The sequence below is a fragment of the Aristolochia californica genome, unplaced genomic scaffold (assembly GCF_029961685.1).
Source record: "Aristolochia californica isolate CCGP_79_NKW_82.1479 unplaced genomic scaffold, dmAriCali1.0.hap1 SCAF_2, whole genome shotgun sequence".
NCBI lineage: Eukaryota > Viridiplantae > Streptophyta > Magnoliopsida > Piperales > Aristolochiaceae > Aristolochia > Aristolochia californica.
The window spans coordinates 3,000,875-3,012,732 of NW_027181881.1; the positions used below are offsets into that span (position 1 = coordinate 3,000,875).

General features: G+C 37.8%; 2 protein-coding genes across 3 annotated transcripts; one reads left to right on the forward strand and one right to left on the reverse strand.

Annotated features, from left to right (window-relative positions):
* Positions 1–683: 683 nt before the first annotated feature.
* On the reverse strand, positions 684–5,649 carry LOC137956099 (nicotinamide adenine dinucleotide transporter 1, chloroplastic-like). Its single transcript, XM_068803429.1, has 9 exons — positions 5,192–5,649; positions 5,013–5,108; positions 4,180–4,286; positions 2,981–3,029; positions 2,675–2,784; positions 1,884–1,978; positions 1,697–1,785; positions 1,520–1,614; positions 684–1,433 (listed from the first exon to the last, which is right to left on the reverse strand). Exons 1-9 carry the CDS (start codon positions 5,259–5,261, stop codon positions 1,197–1,199), a joined length of 948 nt encoding a protein of 315 aa, XP_068659530.1. The 5' UTR covers positions 5,262–5,649; the 3' UTR covers positions 684–1,196.
* Positions 5,650–6,879: 1,230 nt separating this feature from the next.
* Positions 6,880–11,858, forward strand: LOC137957222 (uncharacterized). Of its 2 annotated transcripts, XM_068804967.1 has the most exons (4): positions 6,880–6,959; positions 7,184–8,477; positions 9,184–10,165; positions 11,324–11,858. In XM_068804967.1, the coding sequence occupies exons 2-4, from the start codon at positions 7,383–7,385 to the stop codon at positions 11,563–11,565; spliced, it is 2,319 nt and encodes a 772-aa protein (XP_068661068.1). In that variant the 5' UTR covers positions 6,880–6,959; positions 7,184–7,382; the 3' UTR covers positions 11,566–11,858. The 2 variants fall into 2 exon arrangements, with proteins under 2 accessions (XP_068661068.1, XP_068661069.1); XM_068804968.1 differs by lacking the exon at positions 6,880–6,959 and having other exon boundaries at positions 7,000–8,477; positions 9,184–10,110; positions 11,324–11,474.

The following is an 11,858-nucleotide window of genomic DNA, read 5'->3' on the forward strand; positions in this document are numbered from 1 at the left end:
CACTGCGTGTCCCACGCGTAGACTGAATAGAAATAGACGGGGGTGGCAAAGTTGTAGGAAAAAGGAAAACCAGAAGCAGCTTTTTCGATGGTAGGGCATAGAAATGGTTGGGTTTTGTGGGGCAGATGATAACAGAAGGCTGGATGGTGGCACTCCGTCCCGACAGCAGACCCATCAACTCCAGCTTGTGAATTGGACAAAATAAGGTAAAAGACCTTCTCTTGCCATAAGTGAGCAAGCTCACTTTTTCTTCTTTTCTTTTCTGATCTTCGAGGAAAAGGAAAAAGTTGGAGCTCTTCCGATTCGTAGAAATAAGGAGAGAGACTCATGGGACAGGCTAAACACGAGACGCGTGAAGAGATCGATGCTAACTGACCTACCTCATACATATGTTAACCATTAAAAGCAGTGGATACGATCAGCATCAAATCTGTCAGGAAGCATTCGACTTGATCGATGCAGCAATGCAGCAAGTGCGAAGAGAAGAAAGAAAAAGGTTACCAAATAAGAGTGAACTGCAGGTGAGGAGACAGGAAGAGAAAAAGAGGACCAGATGAAATTTTATTGTGTACGGCGTATCCGATCTTCTTCAGGTCTCAAAATCCAGATTTTGTACATATATGGGGCTATCTTTCATGATTTTTGCCAGAGATGCTCATCTTACCTTACTGGAGTTCAATGCCTTTCGAATTTGGTTGATTCATCTCGTCCACAACGTCTACACAATATGAGTTACAACTCCGACGCTTTTTCATCCATCATTTGCCAACCAAATCACACAAGACTAATCTAATACGAAAAACCATTTAGTGCCAGTGTCAAATATCACCTATTCAAACTATGCAGCAACAACACAATAAACACGTACAACATAAACACACTGTAAATCACTACTTTCGCCTTTTTTTTTTTGTTAATTATGATATTCTTCGTCATCGTCATCATCATCATCAACGCCAAACTTCATACCTCCACTCCCTTGCTACAATAATGGCCTCAGCAGTTGATTAGAAATGCAACAACGAACGGGGACAGTATACAAACAATGAAGTTAGGTGGCTAAAACGGGGCTTTGCCTTCAATTCCAGCATTGGTGAATAGCCAGCACTGCAATGTGCAGTCTGAAATAATAAAAGCTCTAGCTACTTCCTCTTTTTCCATATCAAGGCCCTTCGAAGTAGAACTACAGTTTACCTCTACAAAGGGTAAGGCTGAGGCTCGGGAGGGAAGAGTGTGACCAAATATCTATGGATCATCTCAAAGCTGGTAAAAGTAATCACAGCTGCTGGTGTGGTCCTCAACAGATTAGTGGCACACCCACGGTAAAAACCTGGCATACCCTCTTTCTGAAATACTTTCTTGACACAGTCGATTACACCAGTATACCGCTTCTCAGAATGATGTCCTTGTTCTTGAAGCCTTGAGCGAACCACCTAATATTACATAACATAAGGAAAAGGAAAACAAAGGAGTTTAGCTGAATGCTTTAAAAAAACAGAGTTTGTTTTTAACTGAATACCTCGTGTGGATATGTCATCGTTGATGCAGCTACTTTAGAGAGGGACGAAGCAAGAGCAACATCACTTGCACTGAGTGTATCAGGGGTCGTATTATCTGACATAACGATGAAAGGTGAGTGGGGTCTTAAAATATTGAAAAGAAATTCAAGCACATAAGGAATAGGGGTAAAAATTACTCTGTGTAGCCAAGTAACTTTTTATCTTCTCATAGGCTGGGAATTGGATGGCAACATGGCTCATTCCTGCCAAAGCAGGGACCAGACCACTGTTTGATGGGGTAAGACCACATATAATAGGATTAGTGCTACTAGGTCAAATGAGATCACAAATAATCAACTCATATTCCTAAATAAGGCAGCAGACCTGTATAATCCACGAATGCCCTCTTCATGCGCTATTCTCCTCAAAGCACAAAGTGTACTCCTGTATGGTATGACTCCCACTCTCATTCCTTGTGTCTACAGAGATAGAGTCAGAGATCCACAAAGCAATTAGCTGCAGTTAGCACTACCTTACAACCTCCAATGACAAATTTAAGTGACTCCATAGTTACAAATAGAAACTAGATAAAAGATTGGATATTTCTGCATAATGCAGTTTGACATAACGATTGGATATTTTCGAGCTCTCACTCTCTCTCTCTCTCTCTCTTTCTCTCTCTCTCTTACCTGCCTTTTCCAGTTTTCTGTATTTTCAATAAAATACCTTGCTATTAAAACAAATAGTCTGGATTTCCATCAAATTCAGTGACAGTTCAGTTCAGGCTTTGATGCTGAAAACATCTTTAGAACCTCCCCAACTAACATAATTGTTCTTGAGAACAATAAAAATATCTCAAAAGAATCTTACCAAATTTCAACAACTTAATAGCCAGCTTTCAAGGATGTAACAAGAAATGGATCATGTGGAAAAAAAAACCGAGAAAGGAAGAAGAAGTATAACTACATAGAACATCAGCATAGACAGCTTTTGCTAACTTCAGACATAGTGAGACAATCTCATAGGACTAAAAGAACTTTCTAAACGAATATGATGAACATTTCCTATCCATTTAACTGTAATGTTTATGAACAGAAAGAGTTCTTCTTAAAAGGAAACACAGAGTAATCGCTACATTAAAAACACAAAATACTTTGGGAGCACATCCAACATACCTGAAATCTTGTCTTGACAACCCAAAGTGGATTGGTAGCAATTGTCGTTGCTGCTCCAGCACCAGAAGCAGCTATCATGTTGGCACCAACTGAGAGTTGATGGGTCCCATCTATTCAATTCATGCAATTTCAAATGTGTTAAAGCAGAAAGCTAAATTGATTCTTCATCTTTCTTTTTCTGAAGTATATAATAAGAATATAGAAAACAATTTTTGAGTCAAATGCCGATAAACTTACTGAATTTAGAAAATTCAATCTTATTACACAAAAAGGACAATGTAAAGAAAGCCAAATTCCAAAATTTACCATTTGAAGAGAGCAAGCTTTTGAGCTGTTCATAAATTGTGAAGTACACCTGGAATTTGACAACATTGGATCAATCATAGACACAAAATTCGCAAAGATAATTCTCTCAATATATAAGAAAATTCCTAAAAAAATCAATAATGCCATTAAAAAAGAACACTACAATGAACTCATAATTTTTTTTTTTGTTTTTAGTGATTCACATTGTAATCTTATTATGAGCGTCAAAGAGCAAGTGAACTTAAAAAGGAAACCAAATAGAATATGTTAGTGAAATAGTTCGTAAACATATTTCATCAATCTAGAAGAATATTGGTTTAACGTTAAAAGTGGATTATTTTCTCTTTTGACCATTTGGTTGCTCTTCATTTAACAGTATAAAATTACTTGTGTTCCTTTCTCTTTTGGCTGATTCACTCAAAATATGAATCATTCTCCAACAATGCCTTGATTTGGGAGATTTTGTTCCCCCATAAGTCATGCTCTCCAAGATTATATTTTAGATTTTATTGTTTTGTACATGTGTTAGCTTTTTAGTCCTGCTCGGCCTTTTTACAGTTGGCCTCAGGTGCTTTCTCCCATATTAGTACAATTATCACAATTTGCCAGAAAACCATTTTACCATCCTTGATCTTTCATACACACACAGAGTCTTCGAGTCGCCTACACACACTAATCTTCTTCATGTTTACTGAAATTGCTATTGTTTTTAAAGTGTTTTCTTATTTCTGCACCCACTACTGCCCTTTTTCACAACTTTTTGTTACACAGGTTCATGCAAACTAGCTATCAAAATCCCTTGACAGCTAATGATAAAATAATTGCATTCCCTTTACTTAACTCAAACATAAAATCACTGTTCACTGAAAGCAAATAAAAAAGTCATCACTTACTGAAACAATGAGTGAATGCATCAGAATTTCATATACAATTTTGATCTGTCTAAATACTGCCAATACCATTTAAACACTTAATAACATTTCTAAGAAATTTGGAAGGTTTTTCTGTCCATTCTTTTTTTTTTCCTATCTTGAAATGTATATTTTATAAGGTAAGTAAAAAAACAAAAAAAAATCATTACTTTGGGAAATAAATTTTGCTAACTCCTACATATGCATTATCCCTCATGAAGGAGGCAGCTTGACAAACTATTAACACTTCCAAGGACAAAAAAAAAGAAAAGAAAGACAACAGCTTACCGCCCAATTTGGAAGCAGCGCCAGAACAGATGGTGAAAGGCCACGATACATGCCACGTATGCCTTCCTTCCTCCCTAGTTCTTGCAAACTTCCAACAATAAGACTACCTGTTTCCAAGTAAACTATGATAGGTTGAAATACAAGCTCTTGCCATAAACACCAAAAAGAAAATCCCTTCCATCACATTAGACGTCCAAATGGTTCCCACTTCCCACACTATCAATTCACTAAAGTCATTAAAATGAAAACATGAAGTTTATGCTCTTTTCATATCTTTCCAAATATAATATACAGTTGAACTAAAGAAATTTTTATTTATCAGAAAGCAAAGAAACTAAGTTACACCATGAGTCCAATTGGACTGGTAAATTCCAATTGTTTCTCAAGAGAAGGTACCACTTTCTGAAAAAAAAAACGTGCAAGTGGTGGGTGAGTAGGCAAATAAAATAAGCTTTCTATAAAACAGTCAGACTACCCTATGTTTATGTGTGCTTAGACCCTTATGAATGCTAAAAGTATCAGGACAACGATGTTAGAGCCGAAGTTGGTGCAAGTGCGAGAGTTACAGAACTTGAAAAAAAAAAAAAAAATTATTCCGGACTGAAAACACATAGCTTGAGATTTTCATAAAATTAACAGTTCCTCAAATGCATGGGTATGAGTCGCTACCACTTGACGCAATTTATTATTGTCAATTAAACTCGCCAAAGACACAAAATTCCTCATAGCAAGGCTTGCATGACAAATACGGGTACACGCAGCGTAAGAGAAGATAATTTTAAAACTATTAATTCTGCCAAACCACCAAATAAAAAAAAGTAAGAATGAGATACCCTTGATACTGCCAGTACCGAGTGCTGTTAGCCCATGGACCTGAATCCTCGTCTTTATAACATCCAATGGGCAAACAAAAGTAGCTGCAATAACACCTGCAAACCAAAAAAAATTTCAAATTGAATCGCAAAAACAAAACCTTTCCAGAATCAAACTGTAAACACAGATGCAAACATACCAGCGGCGGCGCCAGCACCAGCATTACAAAGCAGACCTCTCGTGAGAGGCGCATGCGACTCGGCAGCCATTGAAAACAAATGACTCAACACACTGATTAAAGCAAGAGTTGTTGGAGAAATCTAGGGTTTCCTCCAGCGAGAGGAAGATGATCGTCAACCACAGTTGCATGGCCAAAGAGTACAGCTCAAAATTCGACCGAAACTGATCCCAACGTACCAGACGACCATAGAACAGACAAGACGCAACGAAATTCAGCGTCCTTTCAGAACCGAAAACGCCATAGAGGAAGCTTCATCCGTGAGGCAAAAGAGACTAAACCAAATCAACTAATAAGCGTGAGCTCCCTGTTTCATTAAAGCTTTCGTATCGGTGTGACCCTCGTCGTCGTCGTCGCGATTTAGGAATCTAAACCGCCAATTGGAAGGAGGGATGATGTTACAGTGTAGTCAGTATTCAAAGTCCTGCCGATCGGGAACTCCGGGTCCATCACGGGGATCCATCTAGTTGCAATGAAAATTCCACCGACTCGTCGTGCACTGATTCTAGTATCCCAACCGTCCATAAATTCGATGGATCTATCAGCGGCGTACTTTCCGTCGATCTACTCGACCCAGGGAGTAGCGTTCAAAGCGTGTGGTGCTTATTCAATCAAAGAAAGTAAACTAGGCCTCGGCCGACATGGCAGGCGATTCGGTATCATATTTTGTACCGGGAAATTTCAGAATTGAGAACCAACTCGGAGTCCGAGTCAGATCAGGTGAGTTGGATATCGGCGCTGCTCTCGCTATAAGCTGATATCGGCGGGTACATCCATCTATGTTAATTAACATCTAAGACATAATATATAATATTTACTTCATTATATCATTATTCTTATTTTAAATACAAAATAAATATTATTTTTATGTAATTATATATTCTAAAACAATTTATATAACAAATATGAACATAGGGTATATATATTAAAATGTATAACAATATTACATTATAGTTAATTGGCTATGAAAAGCCCTTAATATAATCATAAAAATAGGTATTAATTTAGTTATAAATATATAAAAAAATACATATTTTTACTTAAGTTTTATATTAAAATTAAAAAAGATAAAAAAATTGAAGATAAATTACTAAAATATGCTTTATACTTTTTTTTTATATATAAAATCAATTGAACACATATTTTATCAATTTAAATGTTAGATTATGGTGGTTCTCATGTCAATTGTCACACATGTAAAACGAGGTAGGTGGGTCCCACACAAGAGTACGAGTTCACGTTAAAATTGAGTATTCTCTACTTCAAGAATATATATATATATATATATATAATTTATTGATACAGTAAAAGATATATTTGTTAAATAAATATTTATTTTATCCCATTCGGAGAAAATCTCATGAGGGCTCCATGATTGAGATAGCTGCTGTTTTTTAGCTCCAAAAGAGTAGTGCCAGAAATAGACATTTTAAGGGCTCGAGGGTAATTTTATTATAGTAACTGGGTCGAGGGTAAAGGACTTGGGCTTTTGTAAGGGTGGCAATCGAGTGATCCAACTGAAGCTAAATTAAGATAATTATGGTTGAATTTCCATAAATAGACACCGGCAGCAGCTCTGGCGGCGGAGAGTATAAATGACTTTGGGACACTGCAAGGTGAGAACCGGTAATTTCGTCCTAGTTCGATAAAGCCATCTAGAAACATGGGTCTCATTGAACGTGATCGCCGAGGTTGAGAGTGCGCGGCTCCGCCCCTCGCTTCCTAACAGGTACGAAACCCTCTTCCCTCTCTTCGGTCTCTCTGTTGAAATCGTTGAGTACGCAGGGAACCTCTAAAACTTGTAATTTTATTTTATTTTTTGTTCATACATTCATCCCCAATATTGTATGGAAGGAAACGAATCTCTATCTATGTAAATTCGTTGATTAATATTTATTGACCATTTGTATCGAATAAGGTTACGAATGTTTTCGGAATTTAACCTGGAAGCAGGTATTCTCCTGTAAGGATATTGAGATTCCAGAGGAGCAAGTTAATTGCGATATAAATTAGGGCTGTTTTGGAAAAGATTTTAAATCAGATCGGACAGCAGAAGAATGAAATGACAGATAATTGATTCATTTATACGATTTTTTGGCTTTAAAAGCGTCCGGTTCATTCAAGTTGTTGGTATTCTTGGTTTTGTGGAGTGATGGGAAGAGGGGGGGAATCCGTTCGGCGGAACAGAGGTGGGAAGTCTCGTACTAGATCAAAAGAGAATGATTCAGATGGTTCTGACGAAGACTACGTGGTGGGCGAAGAAGAGTTTGACGGTTCACAACAATCTAGCGATTCTTATTCGTTAGTTCCATCGGACGCATCAGAGGACGGCTTCGATTTTGAAGGTGAAACCAGTTGCTCTGAGGAACGCCCTAAGCTTTTGAAATCCAAATCACCACGAAGAATTTCAGTTCGGAGTAAACCAGGGGTAAAAAGGTCGATCAAAAGAAAGAAGTCTGCTCCGCTTTTAGATGATGAGGAAGAAGACTACGATACTGATGATGATGAGTTTGTTCCTGATGGAGATGATCTTCTTGATGAAGATGAACAAAGTGGTTCCTACTGGAAGAAGAACCGGACTCAGAATCGTGTGGTGAGGAAAAAAGGAGCGGTTAAGAGCCAAAAAAGAAAGAGGAAGCCAAAATTAGCAAAAAAGGCATCTAAGAGAAAAGGGAGGTCAGCTTTGCGTAGCATTGAGAGCTCAGATGATGACTTCCTTGTCAAAGAAACCGCTGAGCCTATGAAAGAGAAAAAGAGGACCAAGCGACGAAAGAAGACAGTTGTTGCACAATCAGATTCTGATCATGAAGATTCCGAGTCTTCTGATTTTGAATATACAATCTCCGAAGAAGAGAGAGAATTTATAAGAGAAGCTCAGGAAAGTATTAATCTAACTACTTGCTCTAGAAACTCATCTGTGTCAACGAGACTCCAAGTTGATGGAGTTTCAAAGTGGCAGCAAATGAGAAGTCCTGAAAGAAAGGGTAAAGAGAAGGTTGTGGATCCACAGGTTGATGGGAAGCAAGTATGTGGAATTTGCTTGTCGGAAGAACGGATTGGAGTTGTTCGTGGGACCCTAAGTTGCTGCTTTCATTACTTCTGCTTCACTTGCATAATGGAGTGGTCGAAAGTGGAATCTCGTTGTCCACTATGTAAACAACGATTCGTGACTATCAGCAAGGAAGCAAGGTCAGACATAGGGATTGGTCTGAGGAAGTCAGTGATAAAGGTCCCAAGACGTGATCAGGTGTGTCTTCTAACTTGGGTTTATTTTTATATAAGATCCAATGCTTTATTGTTTGTTCACTAAAAGGGATTCCTTTTATGCTCCTGGCCCATATTTGTGTGGAAATATTGATTTTATCCCTTCAACGTTCTGGTGCATGTTGAGGATATTTACAATAGGATGCAGGAAGGTAGACCAGTTGAAAGCAAATCACGTGGTCCCAAGATGTATTCATTACATATTCTTCTATGAATTTTTTCAAAAAACAAACTTGATCATCTCTTCGTATGAATTTTATTTTATTAGGTAACATTTCTGATCATGTTTTTCTTATAATTAAGAATTGCTTTTGAGTTTTGAAAATTTTCTGTTTTTAGTTTATACTGTTTCAGGTATCACCCCTGAAATGTGACCGAATGAATCTAACCCTAAACACCTGGTACAATTGTAAGAAATACAATGTGTGATTACTTTGTATCATAACGGTAGGAATTGCAAAACCATGGCTGTACTTACTGCTTATTCAGCATCTCTGATGGTAATAGAATGTCTTCTGCTCATAGGTGAAAATAGAACCACTGACTCTGCTGCTACAGTTGGCTGTTGACTCTGTATGGTTATAGCTGTTTAAATAATTATCGTGTGATGACATTTGGAAAGTTTATCTTTGTATCAGACAATTTTTACGAATTTGCTTCTTTTTAAACTGGATAAATGTTCTTTGCAGGTTTATAGACCTTCGGAAGAAGAAATCGTAATGTATCTTAATCCGTATGAAAACGTGTTTTGCATTGAATGCCATCAAGGTGGAGATGCTGAACTTATGTTACTCTGTGATATCTGTGATTCCTCAGCACATACCTATTGCGTTGGTCTTGGGAGGGAAGTGCCTGAAGGGAATTGGTACTGTGAAGCTTGCAAGTCCTCTGGGTTTGAGTCAAATACTTGTCTAGCTTCTGATCCTATTTTTGATCAAGCAATGTGCACCGGCAGTTTGCACAGTGAACCCATAGTTAGGGGAATTGGTAGAGAAGGTTTAGATTTGAATCTGCCTTACCATGGAAACACCCTTGATCGACCAGAAGAGCGTAATGAAAATGATGTGCTTTCTTCATCGAGAAACCTTGTTAGGGAAGCTCTTGAAGCTGCACTTCCTGTACACATAGCTGGTGTGTCAACAGTCTCAGGGAGACGCAGGTTACGTTTTCGGATACACAATTTACTTTCTTCCAACAGGCTGATGCAAAATGCTGAAACACAAAATGACTGTTTAGAAGATAGTCAACTGAAACATGGTGCAGAACAGGCAAGAACAATGGAAGATGGTGCCCCACATTGTGCAACTGTTGAGAATGGGACCCACATTAGATCATCAAGCTTGGTAGATAACATCTCCTGTATTATTGAAAACAGTGATCCCTTTTGTGCAGGAATAAGCTATCTGGGAAGAGACGAAAATTGGGGTGCCAGTACCACGTCTTCTCATGGACCTATTAGTGAAATTTTACATGCTGAAACTGAAAGGATGGGTTCTCCTTATGATATGTCAGGACATGAGCACATCAGGCCCATGACTAGGCTTAGTGGCAATATAGGTGCACGCGAACATGGTAGACAAGGCAGTGATCTCATGATTGAAGATACAAAGCAACAGGTGAGGACCATGGTGAAAAGGCATTTGACACTTCTGTCAAGAGATACTCACTTAGGTATGACTGTTCTATGATTGTGCATTTCAGTGAGAAAGAGAAATGAATGAAAAAGGAAAAATGATCAGAGGCAAAGAAAAGGAAGTGTGGATTTAGCAACTACACTAAACTTTTTGGTGGCCTTTATGAAATGTTACAGGGAATATAACTTTGTATTAAAACAATAAAGGAAGGGCATGATATATGCATGTAGATCCTAGTACACATTATGGAATAAGTTTATGATAGTTGCAATTTTGTGGTAAGTTAACGGTGTAGCTGCCAACAGTAAGAGCTCTTACGTATTTTATCCACTCTTTTTTTGTGCATATCAATTGTCTTTTCAACAAAACTCCTCTTAAGACACTTCCTACATTCACAATGATTTTTTTTACAAGTTATTTACATTCCTGTCATATATTCTCTGTAAAGGTCTGTTGTGTTTTTTATGTCTCAGGGTCTGAAATGCTCTTTCTTGTTTGAGGAAGTGTGTTTGATATTTCCAGAAATTTTAAATTGTCCTCCAGATAAAAAAAAGATTTTGATGTAAAATAAAAAATATAAATATAAATATAAAGACATTCAAGTGAGTTGATGACTAGGTTACAGGTAAAGGTTTCTAGTGTGAAGTATTTGGTTAAAGCATCACCAAGGTGTCGGGCTGAACATTCAAAAAATTCAGAAGATTGCTGGTAACTCATTAATTTCTATTCATTTGGTATAGGACTAATACATAGATATCTTGTTTGTGAATGGAAACATTGATGGGATTTCAAGTTATGCTGCTGTAGTATGGAGTCACATCAGATGAGTGTTTTCTCCTCTGCTAGTGGGTAACTCACCTAGAAAAAATGGGTGTCCTTTTTTTTAGTAGAAACAATTGATGGTATTTCATGTCTCACTCAGATGGAATGACTCAAGCGTACCTCACGTGAGTTGTGAGATATGACAGACTCTTAAGAGGAGCAAATGCTCTAAAGATCCTGAAGTGCACCAAGGGACTTATTATGATCCAGGATCATCAAATTCTGTTAGGCCTATGACGATATTTTTGTTCTTGGATGTCTATTAATAATCTTTAAACATGATGTGGGTCATTCACTTTTCTATATTTGTGGTGTTTTTTGCTCAAGTTGGAGGGACTAACTCTTTATTTTTTCACTGGTATTTGGAGCACAGAATCTGCGACTTTTATGGAGATTGCTCGAAATTCTAGCCACACCGTTTTAGCAGCATGTGGTGTTGAAGGCAACGAGAATATGGCTATCCACGTCAATCCACCAACTAATTGTTTCCACCCTGTGGAGGAGGGTGATCGAATGAAGAATTTAACCATAGATTGCTGTCCAAGTTGCTTTGACATCTTTGTAAAGGATGTGGTTCTCAGGCTTTTGAGAATTAAGCTCCAAAATCCCAGTTAGCATGAAGATGTTCGAGGGGAGAACCAAATTGTTCGAAAATGGGTGTTGAACTACTGAATTATATGGCACAGGAGAAACAACTCGGTAAAGTGGAAGGATGCTTTGGTAACGCCACACACATGTAAACCTTGTACGCAGAGGGAGCATTTTTTTTTTTTTTAATATCTCGGAAACCATGTAATCCACAGATTGGAGCCAACGAGAGGTATTCTAATAACAGCAAAGTAGGAAACGCATTTGATATCATTTTGCAGCTTCTGAGTGCTACAAATTTGGGTGGCATCAAGTGGAGA

Bases quoted from the DNA above. Each gene is read 5' to 3' on its own strand.
- LOC137956099 (XM_068803429.1), bottom strand. From the start codon at position 5,261: ATGGCTGCCGAGTCGCATGCGCCTCTCACGAGAGGTCTGCTTTGTAAT. The intron at 3,030-4,179 runs GTAAGCTGTTGT...GTCAAATTCCAG, and splicing joins CGCTGCTTCCAAATTGGGCG to GTGTACTTCACAATTTATGA. The intron at 1,434-1,519 runs GTATTCAGTTAA...ATGTAATATTAG, and splicing joins CGATGACATATCCACACGAG to GTGGTTCGCTCAAGGCTTCA.
- LOC137957222 (XM_068804967.1), top strand. From the start codon at position 7,383: ATGGGAAGAGGGGGGGAATCCGTTCGGCGGAACAGAGGTGGGAAGTCT. The intron at 8,478-9,183 runs GTGTGTCTTCTA...TGTTCTTTGCAG, and splicing joins AGGTCCCAAGACGTGATCAG to GTTTATAGACCTTCGGAAGA. The intron at 10,166-11,323 runs GTATGACTGTTC...TTTGGAGCACAG, and splicing joins GTCAAGAGATACTCACTTAG to AATCTGCGACTTTTATGGAG.